Source organism: Porites lutea, chromosome 1 (genome assembly GCF_958299795.1).
Source record: "Porites lutea chromosome 1, jaPorLute2.1, whole genome shotgun sequence".
NCBI classification, from domain to species: domain Eukaryota; kingdom Metazoa; phylum Cnidaria; class Anthozoa; order Scleractinia; family Poritidae; genus Porites; species Porites lutea.
In genome coordinates this window covers 20,118,555-20,141,989 of record NC_133201.1, presented here as the reverse complement: position 1 = coordinate 20,141,989, position 23,435 = coordinate 20,118,555, and the positions used below count along the sequence as shown (strand labels likewise).

Sequence of the window (23,435 nt, the reverse complement as noted above, 5' to 3'; positions counted from 1 at the left end):
CGTGACCAAAGCGTGACCAATGGTAAGAAAAGGTCTTCCCCGCCTGTATTTTTAAATAACTGGCGAATTTTCACGTCCGAGGTCAGTTTGAAATCGAAATCTTAATAGTACGGGGCCATAGTGACATAAACACAACATGTTTCATATGAATTTTAAAAAAATAGACTTGAACCTGCCATCATTTGAAAACTAGTAACTTGTCAGCGGATAACTTCAAAAAATACTTGACCTCAATGGGTTGACACCTGAACCCGCGATACGGTCAGGTGATACTGGTCAGCGGATGCCCAGTTTTGACAGCTGTCAAATGATCACAACATTGATGTGCAATCAATTTTCTCCTGTGCCCCCAAACTAGCTGTATGGTCGTGCAAAATGATTACCAAATTTTCTGGGATGGGTAGATTTACTTACCCATGGTGCTCCGCTGGCATGCGCGAGAGCTCTGCTAGTACACAATTTCAGAAAAGGGGTAGGCTACTGCCTCCTCAGCCAACTGGAGATGGCGATAGATCCATCGGTCACCATTCCCAAAGTTCATGTTTATCGGTGCGAGTTTCCCTCGCCTTGTTTTGCCGGAATACAGTCAGAAGAGTGGCCCCGTCCTACCATTTTGGTTTCACTCGTTTCCCTCAACCGAAACTGAAATCCACCAAATGCGGTTTTTAAAGACCCAGACTTCAATCTTACGGTCTTCATGGACGCGGAAATGAACCCTGGCCCTCCATAAATTGAGAACTTCCGATCTCCGCTAACCCTCCACCTGTCTCCTCCAAACTCGCCTAGATGTTTATGTTTATATTCACGTGAAACCCTTCTCTCGGTACTGCAACCTGTCCCAAGATTTGCTTCATACACTAAAAGATCTTGATATTCTCCAGTTTAGGGGAGTTCCAGCTGGCAAACAATCTCCAAACCGAAAGAGACAGGTCCACCAGGATGCTACCATCTCTTCGAAGGAACAGATTAGAGTGCGAATCACCACACTGGTCCTTTCTGTGATAGTCTCACAGTATCATGGCAGAAATCAGGGGAGTCCCGTAGGCAAAGTCTTACGAGGTCCCTTCTATTTTAGCTACAAACTCTCGCAAGTTATCTAACAAGGTAGTCGCCATTTACAATAAAACTGATGTCATTTGCATAACAGAGACGTGGCTTTTGCAACTGGTACCGGATTCGGCTGTCTCACTACCTGGATTCTTGTTATTGAGAAATGACAAGAAAAACCGGCCCAGTGGTGGCGTTTGCGTATACATCAAGGAGAATATTCCGTGTAAGCGATTAGTAGAAATGGAACACGAGGACGTGGAATCTATCTGGGTTCAATTAAGACCACATTCACCCCTGCAAAATATTTCCATAATTTTTCTAGGTGTTGTTTATCATTCAACTGCTAACGGAGAAGTGGAAAATGCGACTCTTCGTGACCATATTCAGAGGAATATGGATATGTATCTTTTGAAACATCAATTAACCACTTGAAACAGCTAGTTCAATTCAACACAAGAGTCTCTGGGATACTTGACTGGTTTTTTACTAATAGACCCCACACCTTCGATCTTTAGAGGCTACCCAAGCTTGGCTCATCTGACCACTTCACCGTCCTAGGGTGCTCAACTTTTGAACATCCACCTCAGCATGATTCTATACAAAAAGTTCATAGAAGACAGAACTGCACAAGCAACTGGAAAGAGTTTGGATCCTGGATTACAACGAAAGTTTACAATGCCGCCTCACGTGCCTCTAAGTTTGAGTTGTTCTCTAAGGAACTTAGCTTGGCTATTGAAACCTTTTTTCCATGGAAAATAGTAAAAACTCATGTATATGATAAACCTTGGATCACTGTGAAATTGAAATCTATGATTGAGAAGCGACAAGCAGCATTTATTAAATATAGGAAAGATTCACCAGTCTATAAGACTTGGTGGAATAGAGTCCATGGCCCTATTAAAACGGCGAAGCGCTCACGTTATAAGACCAAAGTGGACGGTCTGGCTGAAACTAACCCCAAGAAGTGGCGGCATGACATCAAATCCCTGACAGGACAGGACACATTTGGTAAGCGGGAATGGTACCATCAATCCCTAAGTGACCTCATCACTAGTCCTGCAGAGTTGCCTACCCAAATTAATGTTTTTTCACTAGTATAACTCAGGAGTTTGAACCCTTAATGCCAGCCCAAACTCCGCCCAACGTAGTTCCACCAGATTTGCTTATTTCCTTAGAAGAGGTTTCATCTTTCTTGCACAAATTGTCTACACATAAAGTGGTGGGTCCAGATCGAACAAACTGTTAAAGCAATTCGCACCCGAATTAGCACCACTAATCCAAGATATTTACAATGAATCGTTGAGGGAGGGGTTTGTGCCTGACATTTTAAAAGGGTCAATTATCTCACCAGTCCCTAAAGTTTGCCCCCTTCAAAACATTAAATCGGACTTGAGACCAATTGTACTTACTATCTGTCTTACAAACAAAAGACTTTCAGGACAGGTGTCTGATACTATTGACCCACGTCAATATGCGCGCCATGGGCATTCTACGGTGCATGCATTGATTTATTTAATGCAAGCTATACATGAAGCTGTTGTTCAGGAAACTGTTCTGTTCGGATATTGATATCATAGACCACTCAATATTACTAGATGAACTTAGATCTTTTAACATTGATCAAACTCTGTTTTTTTGGATACGCTCCTTCCTTACTAACCGAACACAAGCAGTATGCGTCGACGGCTCCTCCCAGTCATCGTGGAAACAAGTTGATGGTGGCGCCCCACACGGAACAAAACTCGGATTAACGCTCTTTGCTGTCAGCAAAACAAGCTGTATTGGCATATACGTACGAAGTATGTCGATGACACTACTGCATTTGAGATTATCCCACGAAACTATTACTAGGCTAGATGTAGTTGTCAGAGAAATCCATGACTATTGTATTGGACACAAGATGAAACTAAATCCCCAAAAATGTAAAGAAATGTACGTGAATTTCATGAAGAATTCGATTACTGCTATGCGACCTATAAGTGTCAGAAATCAAGAAGTAGAGCTAGTAAGGTCGTATAAGCTTTTAGCAGTTATAATTAGCGATGACCTTAAATGGAACGCTCATGTTGAATATGTAATTGCCAAGGCGGCTAAGAGATTGTATACTCTTAGGTTATTGAAGCGCGCAGGATTCATGCCAGAAGACATGCTAAAGGTATACACGTATAATATCAGATTGGTCTTAGAGTATGCTGCGCAAGTATGGCAAGATATTCCTGACGCGACGCGTCAACGCGCTCACTTGGAAGTATGTAGACGACACGACCATCGCCCAAACGATACCGCGAGGTTTGACTAGTGATGTACAAAGCGCAGTTTCCGCTGTTGAGGCGTGGTCGATCAAAAATAGGATGGAACTGAACGCTGACAAATGCAAGGAGATGCGCATTGACTTTAAAAGGAACACTCACAATTTTCCATCAATTGTGATAAATGGCAAGGAACTATCAGTATCAAACAGTGTAAAAATCCTAGGAGTCACTATTAGCTCAGATTTAAAATGGAACGAACACATCTCAGAGTGCATTAAGAAAGCGAACAGGCGCCTTTATTTTATTGTTCTTCTAAAGCGCGCCAACGTTCCACTGAGCGACATTGTAAATTTTTACTGCACCGTGATAAGACCTGTTTTAGAGTACTGTGCGCCAGTTTTCCATCATGCGCTTCCACAGTATCTTAGTGACGACATCGAACGAGTGCAAAAGAGAGCGCTCTCCATCATTTGTCCTTATGCGTCGTATTCAGAATGTTTGGTCAGGTTCGATTTAGTAACCTTGCACGCTAGACGCGTGGCTCTGTGTAGCAAGCTGTTCGAGTCTATCACGTCATGCCCGGATCACAAACTTGCGCCTGTCTTACCTCCTAAGAGAGAACACAGACATAATCTAAGACAGCCCAGGGCTTATGCCATGCCCCGTACACATACAAATCGTTTTAAGAACACTTTTATTCCAAGTATGTGTACATAATTTTTTGGACTAGGTTGTACCTAGTTATATATAGAGAGTTTTTTGTTATAATTTCAATTAGTATTTATATTTTTGGAATTTATTTAATCTTAGTTTTAAGTAATTGTAACGCAATTCAGTCTACGGACTGCCATGTTCGATATTTTAATAAACTATCTATCTATCTATCCACCTTTTTGATGCTATTGAATCTCTACAAAGAAGAGCCTTAAGAATAATATTTCCAAACTCTAGTTATCAACAAGCTGTAGACCAAGCAAATTTGACATCGTTAGCAGATCGCAGGATATTCATATGTAAGAAGTTGACCCCATAACTTTCTCAGCTGCAAGAGAAGATGAAAGGTCAGCTGAAACCTAGCAGCCCAACAAAATATCGTCGCCCTCAGGCGTCATTGTGGGTTGATATTGAGAAAATGTTTGAGATGTGCACTAACTACGATGCGTCTTTACGTCCGAGCGCCCAAGAAGTTCTTTGACAGCTAAAGGCCGGTACTGCCAAGGAAAATCCTGGCAAATATACATCTCTTAAAGTCAGCCAATCCATACTTATCGAAGAAGCCGATAAGCGATTAGCAGAAGCAATTGAGCGGTCTAAGTCCACTGCTGTTACTGATTTAGCAGGTATCGCACCAGCTAACGATGGTACGGATTCCTGTACTTTTTTTTGCCTGGTAGCGGCACAGAAAATCGTAAATGCTACGCAAGAAGAAGAGATGAATGACAACTGGCCAGAACTGGTACCTGGAATATTCAGGAAATAATTCTTCACGACCTAGAAAGTTTAACACTTTCAAGGAAAAGCGGCATTATGATGCTCTGGAATGCCTCACCGTCCTTAAGAGGAAAGGCTCACTTCCTGATTCTGTTGAACTTGCTGAGAAAATTATAGCAAAGGACGCTGTATTCACACCTCAAGGTCGTGCAAATCTTCTGTTAGGCCTATATGCAACGGACTGTTCAGAATATGATTTCCAGATTTATACGTGCCAACCGTACACCCTCTTGCTAGGTCGCTTGAGAGATGATTACTTCATCCTTGATACTCATCCCGTTCCTGATTTTATAGGTGGAGATGGAAACGGTCTGTTGACTGTTTTCTCAGGATGTGAAAGAAAACAGGAACTTTGTACCTGGCTGTGGAAACGCCTTGCTCTTGCACAAGTTGGTGACGAAGAAGCCCAGTCCCTCTCACAAGTTCTTTTTCCTCGGCTTGGGTAAGTTAGTTGGGTTTAGCCGTTCGTCTATAGCACAAGTAACTTTTTTTGGCGGTTGCCACCTTCTAGTGTTTGGTTTCCTGTTTTCTCTAGAACCATTTGGTTCCAATTTCTTGCTTACATATCTTAAAAAATTGGATTTCATTTCCCTTAGTTTTGTTGTCTTGCACATTTCCAAAAGTGAAAAAGCTCTGCACTGCAAAAAGAGTCAAAGAAGAATGTCTAATGTGTAAACCCCACTCAGTCATGCAGCACATTACTGACCTCTACTGACATCATGTGCATCACATGTGGTAGAGACACTTTGGTGCTTGGAATGATCTACTTAGCCATCTCTGGACTCATGGAACATAAAGAAACTGCGTCATTGGAGAAGTCAATTCAGACCCTCTGCTAGGACTAGCTAAAATTTTAACAAGTAAATTAATTTTTTAAGTGGGAGGTCACCTTAACATCTACACAACTCAACGGGCAACTGAGCTTGACACTAGAAAATGAAAGTAATGTTTAAGGGATTATCTATTGCCTTAGCCGTGTCTTTTTTATTTTCAAATATCTTGCCACATCGAGTGACATATCTGAAAACATCCATTTTTCTGAAGAATACTCCCCAACTGGACGTAATATTCACACTTAACTCACTCGGAGTGTTTGCTCTATCAAGTGGTATAATATATATTTTTATTGAAATCAAATTCCACAAACCTTCTCTGAAGTGGGGACCTCGAAAATATACCTTTCAAGTGAGAGGTCACGTTGATTGTTCTCTCGGAAGCTGAAGAAAAACCTCAGAAGACACCAAATAAGAAAGCACAAAAATGAAACAGAAGTAGCAAAAGCAGTGGCCTTGAAAATTGCTGAGGAACGAGATTTTGACAGGCTTCGCCTGTCAGGAGATTACCACCACAATTGCACCGTGTTAGCCCTGGAGGTGGTAAGGATGGCTACAAAAAAAAGAACAGCGGTTTGCAACTAGCTTTTTGCCTTGCATGATTTGTATGGGTCTTTTCATGGTTTCAGAGCTCTGGAGGCACCAGCAGAACTGCCTCATCGGTCCCATAGGTTTCAAGAGGCCCCCCCAAAAATAGTCAAAGGTACAGCAAGAAGCTAAGCTTGTACTGCCTACTGCGGTATTCTACCTTAAGAATGTGACAAAGGGTTTTTACGACAACGTTCTTGCATCCATGAAAATCAATGACGAATCTACCATTGCCAGAAAAGACACGGTAATTGTGATCTGTGGCGCCATTATCCTAAAAAAGGTTGGGAAAAACTTTAACTATGTTTCGTAAAGAATGCGACAGTTAGCCAGGCTCCTCCAGCCCTTACGAAAAACAGCGAGGCTGCAAAATTAAGAGAGTACAAAGACATTGCCAAATTTGATGAGCTAGTAGCTGCTGTAAAAGGGCTATGTGGATTTAATAAAGAATCTCGATTGGACATAAATGTCCTCTCACTAGCCCTAAAGATTGGGCACAGCATAATATTCGATACATAGAAGATGACTTGATCTCTTATCTAACTCACATATCTGATCTGTTCCTGGACGGTTCTCCGGATGGCACTGTTATGATCGGTGGCGATTTGAATAATATGAATCTCGACAAACTCTCAGCGTTAAGTGGTCTCACAGCATTGGTTGACTTCCTCACGAGGCGCACTTCTATTCTAGACAACTGCCTGACAAACAATTGCAGCTTATTTTCAAAGTGTTATCCCTTTGAAGCTCAAATAAAGACTGATCACAGAGGCGTTATTGTGCCTGCAGGCGCGAAACTTAAGCCCATGAGATACAAATGCACAATGCACGATAACAGGGAGCATAGAAAAATTGCGTTTCATGCAAAACTTCTCGAACAAAGCTGAACGTTATTTTTGACAGCGAAGATGTGGAATCTGCTTCTCGTTACTTGCAATCAATGCTCTGTGACCTTATGAATGAAAACTTCCCATCTAAAACTGAGTGTATGTCCACGCGTGATCCACCATGAATGACTCCGCTGACCAAAGCTCTGCTTAAGAAAAAAGCCAAGGCTAAATGCCGCAGCCCGAATGGATGCCCAATTAATCTTAAAGAAAGAATTTACGCGATTGCTACAAAAAATCGTAAATCGCTTGCGTGTGGAAAGATGGGTTCTAAGGCCTGGTGGAAAAAGGTCGATGTGCTGTCAAAGAGAAAAGAAAGATCCAACCCAAGCTTTGACGAGGACTCTGTGAGAGAACTTAATCATTATTTTGCAAATTTATGTCACGATGAAGATTATATCTGACCTGTACCCATGGACAATACGGAAAACATTCCTGCACCACAGATTACACTGAGCCAGGTTTACTATGCTCTGCTCAAAACAAAGCAAACATCTACCGGACCAGATAATATACCATGCTGGGTCTGGAAGGAGAACGTTGCCATATTGGCACCTGCAGTGCAAGCAATCTGGAACCTATGCCTTGTCAACTCAAAGGTGGCCCAGTGCATGGAAGCAAGCTAATGTCTATCCGCTACCCAAAGTAGACATTCCAGTCCAGCCTCAGGACTTTAGGGGAATCTGCGTTACACCGGTAATTGCTAGGACTTTTGAGTGAGTAGTGTATAACACCTTTGGTAAAGAAGGTATGGAGTATTACTTGAATAATAACCAGTTTGCGTACAGAACAGGAGACAGTTGTACAAACGCGCTTCTTAAAATACAGCATGAATTTCTCCAAGCTTTAGATAGCAACGATAACAGAGCAGTCAGGCTGTTTACGATGGATTTTTCAAAAGCCTTTGACAGAGTCAAGCACAACTTATTAATAGAGAAATTAACACAGAGCCCTTTAAACCCATACATTGTCAACTGGTACGTCAGCTTCTTGTCTGACAGAAAACTAAGAGTGGTCTGTCATAATGCTGTCTGTGATTGGAAGGATGTCAACCGCAGTACTACTCAGGGAAGCGTCAGCGACCTGTATTTGTTTAACCTGTTCTTAAACGATCTTGACGTCACTCAGTACTGCAAGGATAGCGATCTTACTAAGTATGCAGATGACACTTCTATTCTTGTGACTGTGCGTAAGAATAGTGTAGATGAATCGCAAAAGGCAATGAATGCATTTTTGGAGTGGACAGAGGTTAATGGTATGAGCTGTAACACAAGCAAATGCAAAGAACCTTGTATGACTAAAAAAGGTGTAACACTTAACTTCCCCCCTCTATGTGGTATAGAACAGAGTGACAGTTTCACTCTATTAGGTGTCATATTACAAAACGACTGCAAGTTTTCATCTCATGTTAAGGGAAAGCTTCGGGAAGCAAACAAGTGTTTGTACATTTTACGATCACTAAGAAAAGATGGATACACACAGGTAGAGATAGAGCATCTCTTCAAGGCTATTGTTCTGCCAAAGATCACATAGGCACTTCCAGTATATAGAGCCAGCCAGGTAGATTTAAACACCATACAATGCTTTTTAAGAAGGTGCAATAAGCGACGTTGCACTTCTGAGTTAATTAACATCTATGACCTTTTAGAGAAGTGTGACCGCTGGTTGTTCACCAAAATTAAGAACAATGTTAACCATCCATTATATGCCCTTTTGCTTAAAGTCAGAGAGTCATCCAAGAAGTAAAGATCACAAACAAGTCAATTACCATGGATTAATACAGAACGCTTTAAGAATTGCTATTTTAATGGAATAAGGTTTCAATACAACTTGGCAATTTAACAATATAGATATCCAATGTTTCATTAGGTTTTATATAATAATTGTAAATGATCAGTGCGATTTTCATGTACACCTTTACTCTGTGTAACGTTGTTATGTATTTTAACGAGACATTTATTATTATTATTACTATTATTATTATTATTATTAGTAAAGCAGTGTGCCAAGTGCGCAAAACACCATCTTTGAGAAAAACAGACGAGGCTGTCATCACAGAATGCCAGACCTTCATTGACCTTTCTGAGGCGGAATGGACCATCAAGATTAGTTCTCTCGGTCCCTTGCCTCACTGGGATCATATAAGTTAAGTGGGCAACAGAGCTCAATATGGGTTCATCGACCTCGATATGTCAACCAGCCTCGACCAACAATTGACCTCGGGAAACCGTACTCGATATGTTGATAACTAGCTCGCGAGCTTGCTGAGTATTGAGCTCGGTGAACTTGAGGACTCTCACTTTTCCGGGGGGACAACGTAAAATGTTATTGAGCTCAATAAGTGTTAACCGAGCTCGAGCTCGACTGACCATAACCGAGCTCGACTGACCATAATTTAAGATGAGAAAAATAAGTTCAGCTCACAACCTATCGCACAGTTTATATTTATTTGTTTATTTAAATATTCATTCATTTCACTCACTCAAAATGTGTATGTCTGTGTTTGGTTTTCAATCCCTTGTCAACAGTTTTGTCAAGATTGGAATTTTTTTCTGTACAGGTCGGATGTGTCTATGATAAGCGAGGAGCTCTTCAGAACAGCATGTTGTGATATCCCCAAGTAAAATAGCAAGTGTTGTTTTCTTCAGTTCCTTGTAAACAGCTTTTTAGAAGTAAACTTAGATGACAACTTATGCCGCAATCACTAATTTCAGCTATTAAACTTCGCAATTTCTATTTGTGTGTAGCATTTGGTAAGTTGTTCGTTATTCACAGTTTATCTCAAACAATAAGACCTACTATTTAATATATTTGTTCTGTCGGTTTGACAGCCTTGATGCTTTTTCTCTCTTTCATTCACAGTAGAAAGGAGAAGCTGACTGGATTCACCTTGCATTTCAAGTTTTTCCACCAGGGAAGGGTCTATCATAGTCACATCAGAGCCAGAATTGATGAGGCAGTAGGTATTGACAGTTGTTTCCAATGACCTTGAGGGGCATGATTTGTAATAGGATCTCCGTAGCCGTTCAAGGGAGTAGGTGGATCATCCAGTGAAGGTAGAGCCACAGGAACATTACGGATGACAGAGTTCTCAATGTGATCGGCTTAGTGAACGCCAATCCTTTCAGGGTTAGATTATGTGGTGACGTTTTCTACATTCTGGCTTCTGGCAGTGCACAGAAGACTTGAATTATCCAGAAAAATGCTCAATAGAGTTAATGGAGTTAAGAAAAAGCGGCTCCTCTTGAAAAACTCATTTCCTTCATCTCCAGGCTTTGATTAGAAAGTCCCACATAGATTGAGGGGATGTGACCGGCTACACATCGGGCAGTTTCTAGTTTCTTGTCATATTTAACGGCATTGCCATTTTCGCTTTGATTCGTGGCTCCTTCTGTCGTCACCAACGAGGTGAACTTCAGAGTGAGTGTCTTAGAGTTCGGAGTCTTCATCTCAGATACAGGACTTAAAAAGAGTGGATGATTAGCCACATCTGCACGACCATTAAGAAAATCGACCACATCCTGAAAGGTTGGCATAACACAACCTTGACTTTCGAGGTTCTTTAGATGCTTGTGAATTTTTGCTTGTGCCAACTTCGGTAAGGTAAGAGTCATCTTTTTGAGGTTGTCAGTGTTCATTTCACCCAAATAGGCCATAGATTCAAGGGTGTCATACATTACCTGCGCTGTATCTGCGTAGCGTCCTCTGGCCATGTCTGTCTTGAGCAACTATGACAGGACCTTTCATGAGGGCCTCTACATGTTCGTACCACTTTAAAGGGTTAACCAAATCAATCTTGGAGAACACTGAGAGCAAATTCGTCTCTCTGCACAGCTAACAACGCAGGTCCTTCAAGGAATGTAACAGGCAGGCCATTTTTGTTGGTTCGTCTAAGGCCTTTGATGACCATTGTTGTATCAGAGCGTAAGTTCGCTGGCGACCTTGCATTGAAACTAGCATGCTCTATGGTTTCTTATCCAGTCCTTGTCTTTTCCCAAAAAGGGGAATGCATAAACATCAGATTTTTGAGAAGTTTATTTGCAGGGTACATTTTCGACGGTAATTCATACCGTTCTGAAGCTCTGTATTCTTTGTTACATCTGGCATCTTTAACTATGTCAAAGTTCCGAGGGTACTCCTTTCATTCATGACCAGGCTGAGGAGGGAATTGTATCGCATGTGACTTAAAGATCTGTCTATATTGACTCACATCTTTTCAGAAAAGCCAAAACAAATTTTCAAACAAGCAGTCAGGAAGGCTAATATAATGGAAGTGTCAGTGTGGCAGCTCAAGAGTTGTTGTTTGAAGTTAAAGAGCGTGAAATGTTGCCGTCTTCTTTTTTCATCAAAGGACGGGCCTTACATTAACTACTTCTAGCTCGGACAGCCAATGCTGAGTGAAAAATGTTATGGAATATATAAACCAATCAGTGGAAGAATACATTGACTGTAATATAAGACAAAATCACTTTGGATGCTGCAAGAGGTCTTGAAAATCTCCATTGTAATGGGATAGTTCATCGTGACTTAAAATCGAGCAACCTTCTAGTGAAGGAGGAAGCAAATGGGATGATTACAAAGGCACGTATGGCATGCCAGGATCTTGACATTTCTGCCCTGAGAAAGACACAAACCGAAAAGTTGGTATTACGTATAATTTTGGAGACTAAAAACCTGCTTAGGCTTTGAACGAATTTGCCTTTCAATTTTTTTTCTGATGGAATATTTCGAGGGAAGAGGACAAAGAGGAAGATTAAATTAAATTAATTATATTTGATCATCACAATTTTGGTTCTTCGGCAAACTTCAGCTCAGATACAAAACTTCATGAGCTGGCACTGCAGAGGGGTAAACTTGGTAGACTGTAGTGTGTTATGAACTGAGATTGCCTTTGTAAGTCGTTAATTTGGGGGATGACAGATTTTGCTCATTTCATATCTTGCTGGCAAACTTTAACTTGCAAAATCTGCCCTATACATAACACACTAGAGGTTTCGACCGAGCATTCTGTCTTCTATTCTTTCCACAAACTTGGACACAAAATCACGATTTACCAATTTGGTGTTAAGCACGATCTACCAAATAAACAACAATTCTCCTAAACTTCCATCATTTCACAATGTCTGCAAAATTTTATCTAAATCCATTCTAAAACAGCCAAGATATAAAAGTTGTAGCACAAGCAAAATTTTGCCTTATGAATTTATTGATAGATAGGTCAAGGTGTCTCCCGTGGCCGTAAATAATTCAGAATGACGGAATCAAAATGGCGGACAGCTCCAGTTCTATTTTAGAAATGAATGACGTCATCAGAATATCACACATCATGTGTTAGCCACCCTCTTGATTTCATCAGACATCTTACCACTCCAGTATTTTTCACTCTATTTCAACTTCGAGGAAAATTTGGATCCTGCAATTACAAATATGTCTTATTCTGTCATTGTGTCAATCAGGTTATGCCAAGAAGTTGGAAATGATTATGATATTATACTGTGTAATTTTAATGGTCGTAGGATAAGCGTTTTTGAAGTTATACCGTAAACCTCGGCTATAATCACTGCGCTTGTACAACGTCAAAACAAGCTCCCTAAAGCAGCTACTACAGTCGCAGTCAAAATGGTTGGGACACTTTGGGGTCTCCTTGTCCTTTCAATGTTGGTGCACAAGATTTGGTGACCGAACCGCGATAAACAACTTTGAGAGGGACGAGGTGAGCACGAGAAGGGAAAAAACAGCGTTTGGCTAAACTGTCCCAACTATTTTTGTCGGGGAGGAATTTGAAGGCGTGTTGACAGATACGGAGGTTAATCTGTAGGTCGGTCACAAGCAACGGGCTTTTGGTTTGTTGGGCGTCCATTGTGTTTCGCGGACGTTTCTATAGCAGTGAACTAAGTTATTTGGGCATAACAACATAACACAAAGAATGACCAGTTCGCAGAAATTTCTTGGGCAGAGTAGAGTATTGGAAAATAAAGGGAACTGAGTGTGCAGTAAACCCTACACAAATAGCTTTCTAGTGGCCGATCGATAGCGTGACAACATAGCACGTGCATACTATCTACGTAAGATTCGGGCCTTTGTAGACGGAGAGGCGCTCGAATGTGCCACATTTCTAGAAAAAATGTGTAGAGAATAATAAAGAAGGTCTCTTTGCCAAGAAAGAGTATAGGAACAAGGCTCAAAGGGACGCCTTTCTAACTTAACGGCAAGAGGCGAAAGACAGCCGAAAGAGCGATTAAGCGATGTCGAGAGAAAGGGGGAAACTTTTTCTCCAGTTTGGAGGAAAATGCAACAAGCTGGGATTATTCCCAAAACGTATCAGCGAGAACAGTATCCCGCTTTCTAAATTTCTGAAGATACTATTCAGGACTACAAGCGCGTAAAAAGGGTGTCCAACAATAGTGTAACTGTTTGGTCCGACGCCAAAAAGTTTCTTAATGATATTCCAGGCTACTGCTGTGAAATCGACAACTTTTCATATAAAGTTGTTTACAACATATGTTAATTTGGTCTTGCGCCAAATGGTGACATCGGTTCTCATTCTTTACCCCAAAATATACACTTTCCTGAAGAGCTCTAAAATAAACTACTGTGCCATAAATGTGGGACTTGAGGTACAAAACATGAATCATATCAAACGAGGACACTACCTATCCTTAAAACCTCAAAAAAAGCGTTGTACTCCACGTGTACACGGGTCACCGTATATTAATTCAATTAAGATATTTTTAAGTTTCTTTCAGCGCACAATCGTGTCACTATGATCAAAGTTTTAGTAACTTGTCTTACATGTATCAAGGCGCTATAAACCTTAGCTATTTCAATTAAGTGTGAAAGTCCCTTATCCTTTTCTTTCTTAATCCATTGTATATACCAGAGAGGTCTTAGAAAATGCCCTGGATTATATGGTGACCCGTTATGGTGACCCGTCCAATCGCGTCTCCACCGGTACAATATATTAGCGGCAAGATACACAGCCTGCTACCTCAATTTCCTCTATTACTCGGTGTTAGAGAATAACGCACTCCAGCGCACTACATCGAATGGTGTCCGAGATTGTGGTCGATGAATCGCATACAGTAGAAGAAAGACGCACAGTGTAATTCTCCATACTTGGTGTAGCTTAAGTTTACGCTACAGCTCAAATCTGAAGATCTCGCTATACGTAAAAAAACGACATCCTGCAAACAACACTTAAAAAGCCGGGCCCAGCGTCAAAACATTCACGGACAAAGAAACTACAAACCAAGGCTCCTTGGTTGTAGTTATCCAGATCTAGGCATTTTAGTCGGAAAAGATCAAAGAAGCTAAAATATTTATTTAGCCGTAATAAAAACCTTTAGCCTTTAAGAGTGGTTAAAGAAATTAGTACTTTACAACTGCATCTGAGATCAACAATTTCTAATCAGCAACGCGTACAGAAGCATTAACCACAGCAAATAATTACTCAATATGGATGAAACAAACCAACTTCATGACCTCTAAATAAATGTAAGACTTAGTGCAGCTTAGAACGCAGTTTAGTCACCTATGCGCAAGATAGCAACAAAGAAAAAACCTGTGTTTGTTCAAGCAAACTCCAATTCCAGCCAAGGTCATGTTTTACATTATATCACAAGCGTTTGTGTCGTGTTTAGGCTGCCAACACTTTATTTCTGATTGGCTGGGAAAATTGAAACCAAACAAGTTGTCAACAAGATGTCAAAATGAGTTGAACGGGGCGGCAGTTGAAAAGGCCATGAATCCGGGCAGGCGGTTTTAATTTTTCTCACGACTTCGCCGCTCGTTCTCGCGCGCTTCGCGCACGAATTTCGTGGCTTTGCCTCTCGTGCACCCGGCTCCATAAAACCGCCATGCTACGCAGGCTATGATACAATTAGAAAACAAGCTGAAAATAAAAATTTTGACAGGCCATGTATTTATATAAACAATATTATATTTATATAAACAATGGATTTTCCGTAAAATTGCCTTAATTCCCCCTTGAATTTTGGAAAAAGGTTTCTACTATCAAGGAGCTAAGCTACTCAATGAATTCCCAATTAGACTTAATTTCGAGAATTCTATTTAAGAAAGCACATTTTAGTTAATCGATGAAATGCTCACCTTGTTAACAACAGTCATAGTTATAGCCTTTAAGCATTTTATCTTATAGTCATAGCTTATCCTTTTTAACTTTTAGTATTTTTGTATTGATGTACAGGACCCCATCGATAACAGTGCTTTATACACTGATGGGCATTTTCATCCTGTAAAAATATTCGCTTTATTATTGTTATTATTCCTGTGTAAAAGTTTAGTCATTTATCGCAATAACGCAGCTTTAGATCAGTTTCTCTAAGGCCTTTAGCGGATAGGCCTTCTAAAATATGTCAAGGAATATCTAACAGGGCTAAAAGACATGTTTTGTAAGGAACCCTTTCCTCTTACTGTGGATTCCTTTACGAAACTGCTGAGAATAAACTATTCAGATCCTACCAGCAATAGAGGCAATCTGGCACGAAAGGGGGGAGAAGCAACCATCTTATGGTGGGAAGAGTTTTTGGACAACATGGATCAGTCCTAATCAGTAAACGGCGAACTCAAACTCCTTCAAAATCGCTGAAAAAACAGCTTTTGAGGCAAAAGGACGACTATATACCACAGGTAAGGTAATTCAACGTTTATTTAACATTGATTTATATACACATACTTTAACTTAGTGACATATCGCTATGGGTGAGGCAAACGGTAAATCCAGTACATTTACTGCAAAACAAAAAAGCACTTACAGCGGCATTCAGGTCTCTCCTGCTTGGAGATTAGATCGAGAAATGAGGAGGCGATTAATTCTACAAGAAACATGATTTACTCGCTTAAGGTTTTTTCCTTCCTACTTTATTGACGTCGGTACTTGTTATTTGTTTCTGAATTAATTTAGTATGCGTGTTAGCGATGACCAAAAATACCTCTGTGGTCGCAGGCTATACGAGTGTATAAATACACGAAAATTCAAGGCCCTCGATTCCAGAGAAATTACATCATTGCCAGAGATCGAAAAAGTGATTTACATGGCACGTCATTTCAATCATCGCCGAAAATAAATCGCATGCTTATCACAAGACTCATTTGCATACAGTAAAAGTTTGCAACACCCAACCATCACAATTTTGCTAATTAAGATTCTTATTTTTTCCACTTGCTCCAAATTATTCAACGCTTTCAAGCAATAGAATTCGTGGACCGACACGTTTCGGAAAAGCCCTAAATTTAATCTTTCCTAAGCTGTCTTCGCACAATATGCATTTCTTCGATCACGCAACGATTCTTAGTCCCAGTTTCCACGGTCTCTGTAAGGAACGCCTGGCACAATGACCTGCCTTTTGTGTCCCAAATAATATAAGGGACTACCCCCCCCCAACCCCGGGGCGAGAAATGCGTTGCAGATTATGAGTCTTGCTGCTTGTGCAAGCGAGACTTATAACATTGGTTACATACAATCATTGTGTGGGCATCCTGTGGTAGTTTGCGCATCGACGAACTTATTATGGTTTGGAACATGCGTAGGTACCTGCTCTTGAGCATCTTCGCACTGCTCATTACAGAAGAACCAGAGTAACACGATTAAACCTTTATCTCCCTAGCCCCTGGTCTGTCTCAGGCAGGTTCATTCCGTGCTTTGACACGCGCATAAACGTTCCAGCGACCACTTTATAATTGCTAAAAAGGGGGCAAAAGAACCATATTTTACGTCGACAACACGTGACAGCCCCCCTCCCTCTCCATCAATGCTCCGTTTTACGGGTATTTGAAGCTGATCAAAGCTACACAGAAGGAAGAGAGTTGAAGCAGGGATGTCGAAGCCCGCGCACTAACCAACCGTGTCACCCTTGCTGATTGCCTGAGTTCAAAATAATAATAATAATAATAATAATAATAATAATAATAATAGCCAGAGACGCACAGAGAGTGTGTCATGTTTACACAATGCACCTATCAATGGTTTGCCCCAGGATGGGGGAGCTGGCCAACCCACGGGAATTAGAAAAAAGCGCATGTGGGTGGGAATTTTGACATCCACAACGGTCCCCAGGGTGGGAAATTTGACTCGACCGCCATCTTGAAAAGTGGAGAAAACCTGGGAATGAGTGAGTGGTCCGCCATCTTGGAAAATACCCAGAAGTCATTTGAGCGAGTTTCCCGCGTCCAAGAATGGCTGAACGAAAGGTAAGGAGTATCGTGTTGCTTTTTTTTAAGCAAAAATGTTTTTTTATGCCCATCAGTGCTGTCTTTAAAGTTCCAATAACATAAGGTATTTTCCTTCAGCTTTGAGACGAAATATTCGCACAAGAGCTCATTTAGATCAAAATTTACCTCCTACTTACCTGTCTTCAAAGGATGCCGCCCTGCCTCAAGTTTTCGATACTCTCTGTGTTTATAGATTTGCTAGTATACTCCAAATCTTAAATTAAATGAAATTCTGGTCAATTCTGGACCTCCGTTACAAACATCAGTTGGATGAAAGCGGAATACGACCTATTCCAGGCGTGACATAGAAGATGAATCCAGAAACCTGTGCCAAATCTCACCAAACAATGACAAGTTGTGCTTTATTAAATAATCTTATTTTTTGATACTTTTTATGTCATTTTTTAAATAATTCTACCCCAAAAAATTTTTGTCTATAAGAAATACAGTTTGGATTGTTTTGAGAGGATCTTGTTTAATCGTTGTTTGTTCAAATCAGTGTTGTGCAACTTTTGATGTAGTGCTACTTTGTTCCAGGTTTTGGTTGAGTTTGGCGAAAGCCGTTAGGTTCTCTCTCTAGAAGAGGGAAACTCTATGGTTAAACTAATAAAGGATGCATTTGCAATTGAAGGCGAAATCTTGTTACAGACGTTTGGCAAAGAGTGGCAAGAAATTATTGGTCTTGAAGGGAATGCTGTTGTAGAAGACAAGGCAAAGTTGCGTGTCATTTCAAAGGTATGCAATATGTGATAGGATTTGAATATTTAGCTATTCTTGTAGTTGATTTATAAAGTCTGTATGATTTTCTTTGTTTGATTGGCTGAATTAAGGAATTAGCTCCAATCAGAGACAGTCACAATGAAAGGGCTGCCAAATTTCCAAATGATTTTTAGAAGAAATATTTACTCATTAAAATATAATTATGTGGTATTTTGCTCTCTGGCCTCAATACATCTCTGTTTTTCACATTAAATGGGCAGTACCACTTCTATTGTGTGACAAACGCTACTTAACTTAGTTTGCTGATATATACAGCCGTCAAGCCATGTCCCAGCGGTTTAACCCACTATATGTGCGACATCAACAAACACAGGTAATCAGATTTATTGACACCTTTCATACCAGACAAAAGCTTGAACATTTTTCTCTACTGTAGCTGTAAATAGATAGGTTTAGAAAATTTGTTATTCGTCCGTCACCTTCAACGATCTGCACACTTCCACACTTTCATGAATTTAGTAAAATAGAAGAAGGCTGATCAGGCATTTCCTAATGAAACAGAATAGATTACATATGCCAGTAGATGAAATAGTGCCATTATAGTAGTAGTGTTTATTTTTTATATTAATAGTTTGTTCAGGAAGTCAATCAACACTTGTCATAAGCAATGGCAAGATAGCGATTGGCCCCAAAGTAAAAGTCAGTGATCCTTGCGAGTGTATTTTGTTCAATGGTAGTCTGGTTCAGTAATTTTATGGTTAATGAAGGAAATAATGCCCATGCCTGTCTGAAGCAAGCAATTACTAATGCTAGCATTCCATTGTTATAAATTTAGCACTTTGATTTAATACTAATAGTTTATTTTACTGAATCATGATTAATATTCATACATGACTGTAAAGGACCTGTTTTCTCCTGCCATCCATGTATATTGGTTTATATATTGAATTCTTAAAGTGGAATATAAGTACAGATTTTAACATAGAAAATCACCTTCAAGGGGCGTCCTACTCCATTTTTCAGGATTAATAAACCAATAATATTTTATACATTTGGTATAAATATCCTTAAACTATTCATTTGTCAATACTGATGGGTATTTTGTTCTGTTGCTCTTATGCTGGGACTCTAGTTGTACAGTAATAAGAAAAATATTTTCTCATCAAAATTGGTTAAAATGTGAAAATGAAGTGACTGATTGTCTTTTAATAGATAGTTCTTTTTGTTTGTCTCAAAGGTGACTGGACAGAGTACAAAAAATAGTCAACAGGTGATCAGTGCAGCCATGATTTATGGAAAGGGCTCATCAGACAAGGTGTTAACACCCTACTAGATTTCAGTAAATGAGGCTGCAGGTAAACTGGCTCTTGAGAATCCTTCCCTGCTTGACCAAAGAGGTATCCTGTATGAGAAAGATAAAGAGGCAGTAAGGGGTGATAGTTGCTTTGTGTTTAAGAGAGGAAAATCCTGATCAAAATCATTTGAAGAAGTAGAGCCAGTACCATCCAAGAAACAATATACCTCGGACACATTCAGAAAGGAACACACTGCCCAACTTCTTGAAGACATTGAAGGAAAGCAGAAGCAACTGAAGTACAAACAGCTTCGTCAAAGTAAAGCACAGGCATCTAAAGACTGGGAGATGTGTGATAGGCTACAGAAGGAAATGGCCACATTAAGGAAGGAAGTTTTTGAGGCCCAGAAAGAGCTGAAGTTGTTTCAAAGCAAACAAAAGAAGTCCAAGTGGTACAAAAAAAGGCAAACTAAAGCACTGGTGTCACAGTTTCGAATCAGGCCTCTGTTGACGCTTCCAGGAAAGGAACCAACAAAAAAAGGTGAATCCCAATCAGGCCCCTGTGGTTCTAGGGCAAGAAAACTGTACCACTATACAGCCCGGCAGTCCTTCCATGGTTCCTGTGGCTTTAGGACAAGCAAGCAGTAGTCCTCATGTACCAGTGGCTTCAGGACAAGAGACTTTGAAGGCTACACAGCCCAGTAACAGACCCCAAGTTTCTGTGGCATCTGAGCAGGATTTTGTGGAAAGCCCCCTTAGGATCTGTTGAGGGCGCCTGACAGTGACGTTATTTTGTTAAAGAGTTTTAAATATTAGTCTACCTGTGTTAGAGTTGATGATTTTATTGACATTTCTGCATTACAAGGATTTACTTTAGAGAGTTACATTGCCACAATGGAAAAAATATGCATTGCAGAACATACCCAACTTTGTAAATTGTGTACAGGATTGTTAACAGTTGCAAAACGAATTGCTGATGATGGGTATATTAGATTAAATGAAGCATTCTCAATATCTAGCCCCGGTGTGAAGTATAAGTCAACACAGGCCAAAAGAAAACTTCTTCAAATGCCTCACGCTGCTATCAGAATAAAAGAGAAAAATAACCATGCAGTTTTCCTTGTTCCAAGGGAAAGCAATTTAGAATTAGCTCGAAGCCTCTTGTCAAGATTGGACAGTGAATTAGACATCTTTGGTAAAGAGCACGTCAAGAAAAGTGTAATGCCTATTAAAGCATTTTAACAGCTGCCGAGTCAGATGCAGAGAGGGAAAGGATTACCTATGCTGTTGGTGCAGCATCTGGGCAAAGCAATACAAAGTTAAGAAGCATCTATGGTTTTGAAGATAAACAGAGAAGAAAGGAAGAGTAGAAATACTTTAAGAGAAGCAAGAGAAATCAGGGAAGCGGTAGACTCCATTGCAAGTATTCAAGAAAAACCTGTACTGTCATCATTCGGTATTCAAGTTGACAGTGATGATAGTGATGAGGATGAAGAAAGTGAAACTGATACAGAAAATGAGGAGGGAGACAATAATAGGGAGTCACAAGAGGATGACCCAGTGAAAGGCACGAATGGAGATTCAGTAGCGATTGACATAACTCATCAGTTTTCTCTCAGCAAGCAAATAACCGATGCAGGATCAGTGTATCAGAATTCTCAAGAACTGATGGACCTACTAAGAGCCTACGAACTTAACTACTTTCTTTTTGTTGAAGTTAATGAACAGAAGTTAAGCGGCTACACCAAAGCTGCCATATATCAGATCCTTTAGACTTCAGTGGCCAAATCCAGTTGCTTAAGTTGAATGGAAGGGAAAAGTCTATTATAGAACAGAGCAGACAGGCATATCTTGTTTCAGAAAGACTACAAGGAAACCAGTCAGATGTGGATGATGATGCCATCGGATCTGAAACTGAAGAAAGTGGTGCAGATTGGGGAAACATTCATGATCCCCTACAACCCGAGGCACGGGACATTATCTCCCAAAAGGTAAAGCAGTTAAAAAGAAATGCAAGACGAAAAGCAGCCCGGAGGATAGCAGAGGCTACGTTTCTGAGACGAAAGAGAGGGAAAAATGTTGGAAAAATTCTCAAAGGGTGCCCAGATATTGGTTCCACCATTGAGAATTATGTGAAGAGTGCTGGAGTAGGAGCTGACAGCTGGAGAAGAACTGGGATTCTTACATTTGATGGAAATCGGAAAGTTGAAAAAAAGCAACTTTCAGTAGAACAAAAGAGCACTTGGAACGAGTTTACCAAAGAAAGTTTGGATATGGGACTGTGGAGCAACTTTGTGTTGCAAGAAACAAAAGACGGTTGTCTACCAGTCGGTATAAAGGCCTTGCAAAGGTCACATGCTGCCAAGCCCGAGAAGGCTTTACAATACGAAATAATCTAGATAAGCATTGGTCATCTGCCCTCTACAGGGCCCTTGATGCTTTGCAGCTCAAAGGCGGCACAGACATCATCAACATAAATCGAGATGACCAGGCTGGGTTTCGGTTAGATACCTTAGCCACCCACAACAAGCAAGCAACATTGTCAACAAATACTAGTAAACACTTCAAACGACTTCATACAACTTTTCCATCACAGGCACAACAGCAGAGATATGTGCTGGTATTGTTAAGGCCATCCCACTTCATCAGAAGAATCCCGCACAACATGCAAATGATTTGAATGTGATTGAGACATATTCAGAGGTGGAGCCAGCATTTTTCAACCATATTACCGGAGAGAGAAAGAGTAAGGTTTGTGTTAGAGTGGATGAAGGGCCGTCACACAAGGAGGTTCAATTTTGGTGAACTAACTACCACGTCGAAAAGTCATCTAAAGTGCTCATAGTAACCACTAGAGATAGTGGCTCCAGCAACCGAAACAGAGTGGAGTTGCAGAATGGGTGCCTGGCTCTCGGCCATAGCAATTTGTTTATCCCGTCGACTCTGAATGGTTCCTGTTTAGACTCCAAAACTGGTAAGATCGATGACAATAAACTTAAGGAGAATCTTAACGATGCGATTGATATTTACATCAGCAGGGTGAACAAATCCCCATGTGCGAGCACCAAAATTCATCTTTATAAGAGAACAGATAGTTCATGTTATCAAACGCTGAGAACATTCGTTAAGGTATTCCTTAAAGGAAACCCAGCCGAAAAAGCCAATTTGAAGAATGAACACCCAGGAACGTATAATTGGATCGATGAAGTTTGGTCGTTACGAAATCATCACCTGATGTCTGGTATGCTATCCAAGTATGTTTTCCCTCTATTTCTGTGCTACCAACCTAGTTGTATCCACCCCTTGTGCAAGTTAGGAGTACCACCTAAAGAGGAAACTTGGTATGAAGGAGGACCTCCACTGAGTTTCACTCCACTTCCTGTTGCAGACCCGAACAGGTAAAGAAACAGAAAACAATGCACAAGCTCTTTCTTGTTTCTGTGGAGTTATCGCCCTTTTTTTTACCTAGGTCCTATGGCAATCCAGCGTGTACTGACTGTAGAGGCAAGACATGTGCAGGACACTATATGATGCCTGACGAGTTGTTCTGCTGTGATGATTCAACTAGAGTGGCATCTTCGCCTCCAAGTGAAGTACTGAAAACTCTGTATGACAAGGATGCAAAAGACCTGGAAGGAGCAGCAAAACAAGTCCTTCTACCCACAAACGAGGTAAGACACATTAGAATTGTACTGACCAGAATTTAAGATTCATTACAATTTCTGCTTAGGACAATAATAGATTTAAACCTAATAACTTTTTACTAACCTCAAGGTTGCGCTGTGGTTTACCCACTTGAAGACTGTTCAGGACAACAGAAAGAGGGGAGCAGCAAAAGGAAAAGGAAAAGGATACAACAAGAGGAAAAGGAAAGGAAAAAGAAAGGATGCAACAAGAAAGGCACATCGAAGGTCTGTATATTGATTTCAAGTAAAAAATAGACAAAAACACAGTTACTCCCAAAATACCGTGTTATTGCAATTCAAAATTATCATGATTTAAATTGGGCACTGACTTGGGCGCTTCTTTCCTTTAAGGTACTCTGCGGCTACTGCAAAAAAGAAGACCCAAAAGAAAAGCTGAAACTGTA

The 23,435-nt window shown here is 40.5% G+C and overlaps 2 protein-coding genes across 2 annotated transcripts; both read left to right on the top strand.

Annotated features, from left to right (window-relative positions):
- The first annotated feature begins 2,578 nt into the window (after positions 1-2,578).
- On the top strand, positions 2,579-3,349 carry LOC140925849 (uncharacterized). The gene has a single exon (XM_073375700.1). It carries the CDS (start codon positions 2,579-2,581, stop codon positions 3,347-3,349), a length of 771 nt encoding a protein of 256 aa, XP_073231801.1.
- Positions 3,350-7,851: 4,502 nt separating this feature from the next.
- Positions 7,852-8,634, top strand: LOC140925839 (uncharacterized). Its single transcript, XM_073375693.1, has one exon. It carries the CDS (start codon positions 7,852-7,854, stop codon positions 8,632-8,634), a length of 783 nt encoding a protein of 260 aa, XP_073231794.1.
- The last annotated feature ends 14,801 nt before the right edge of the window (positions 8,635-23,435 follow it).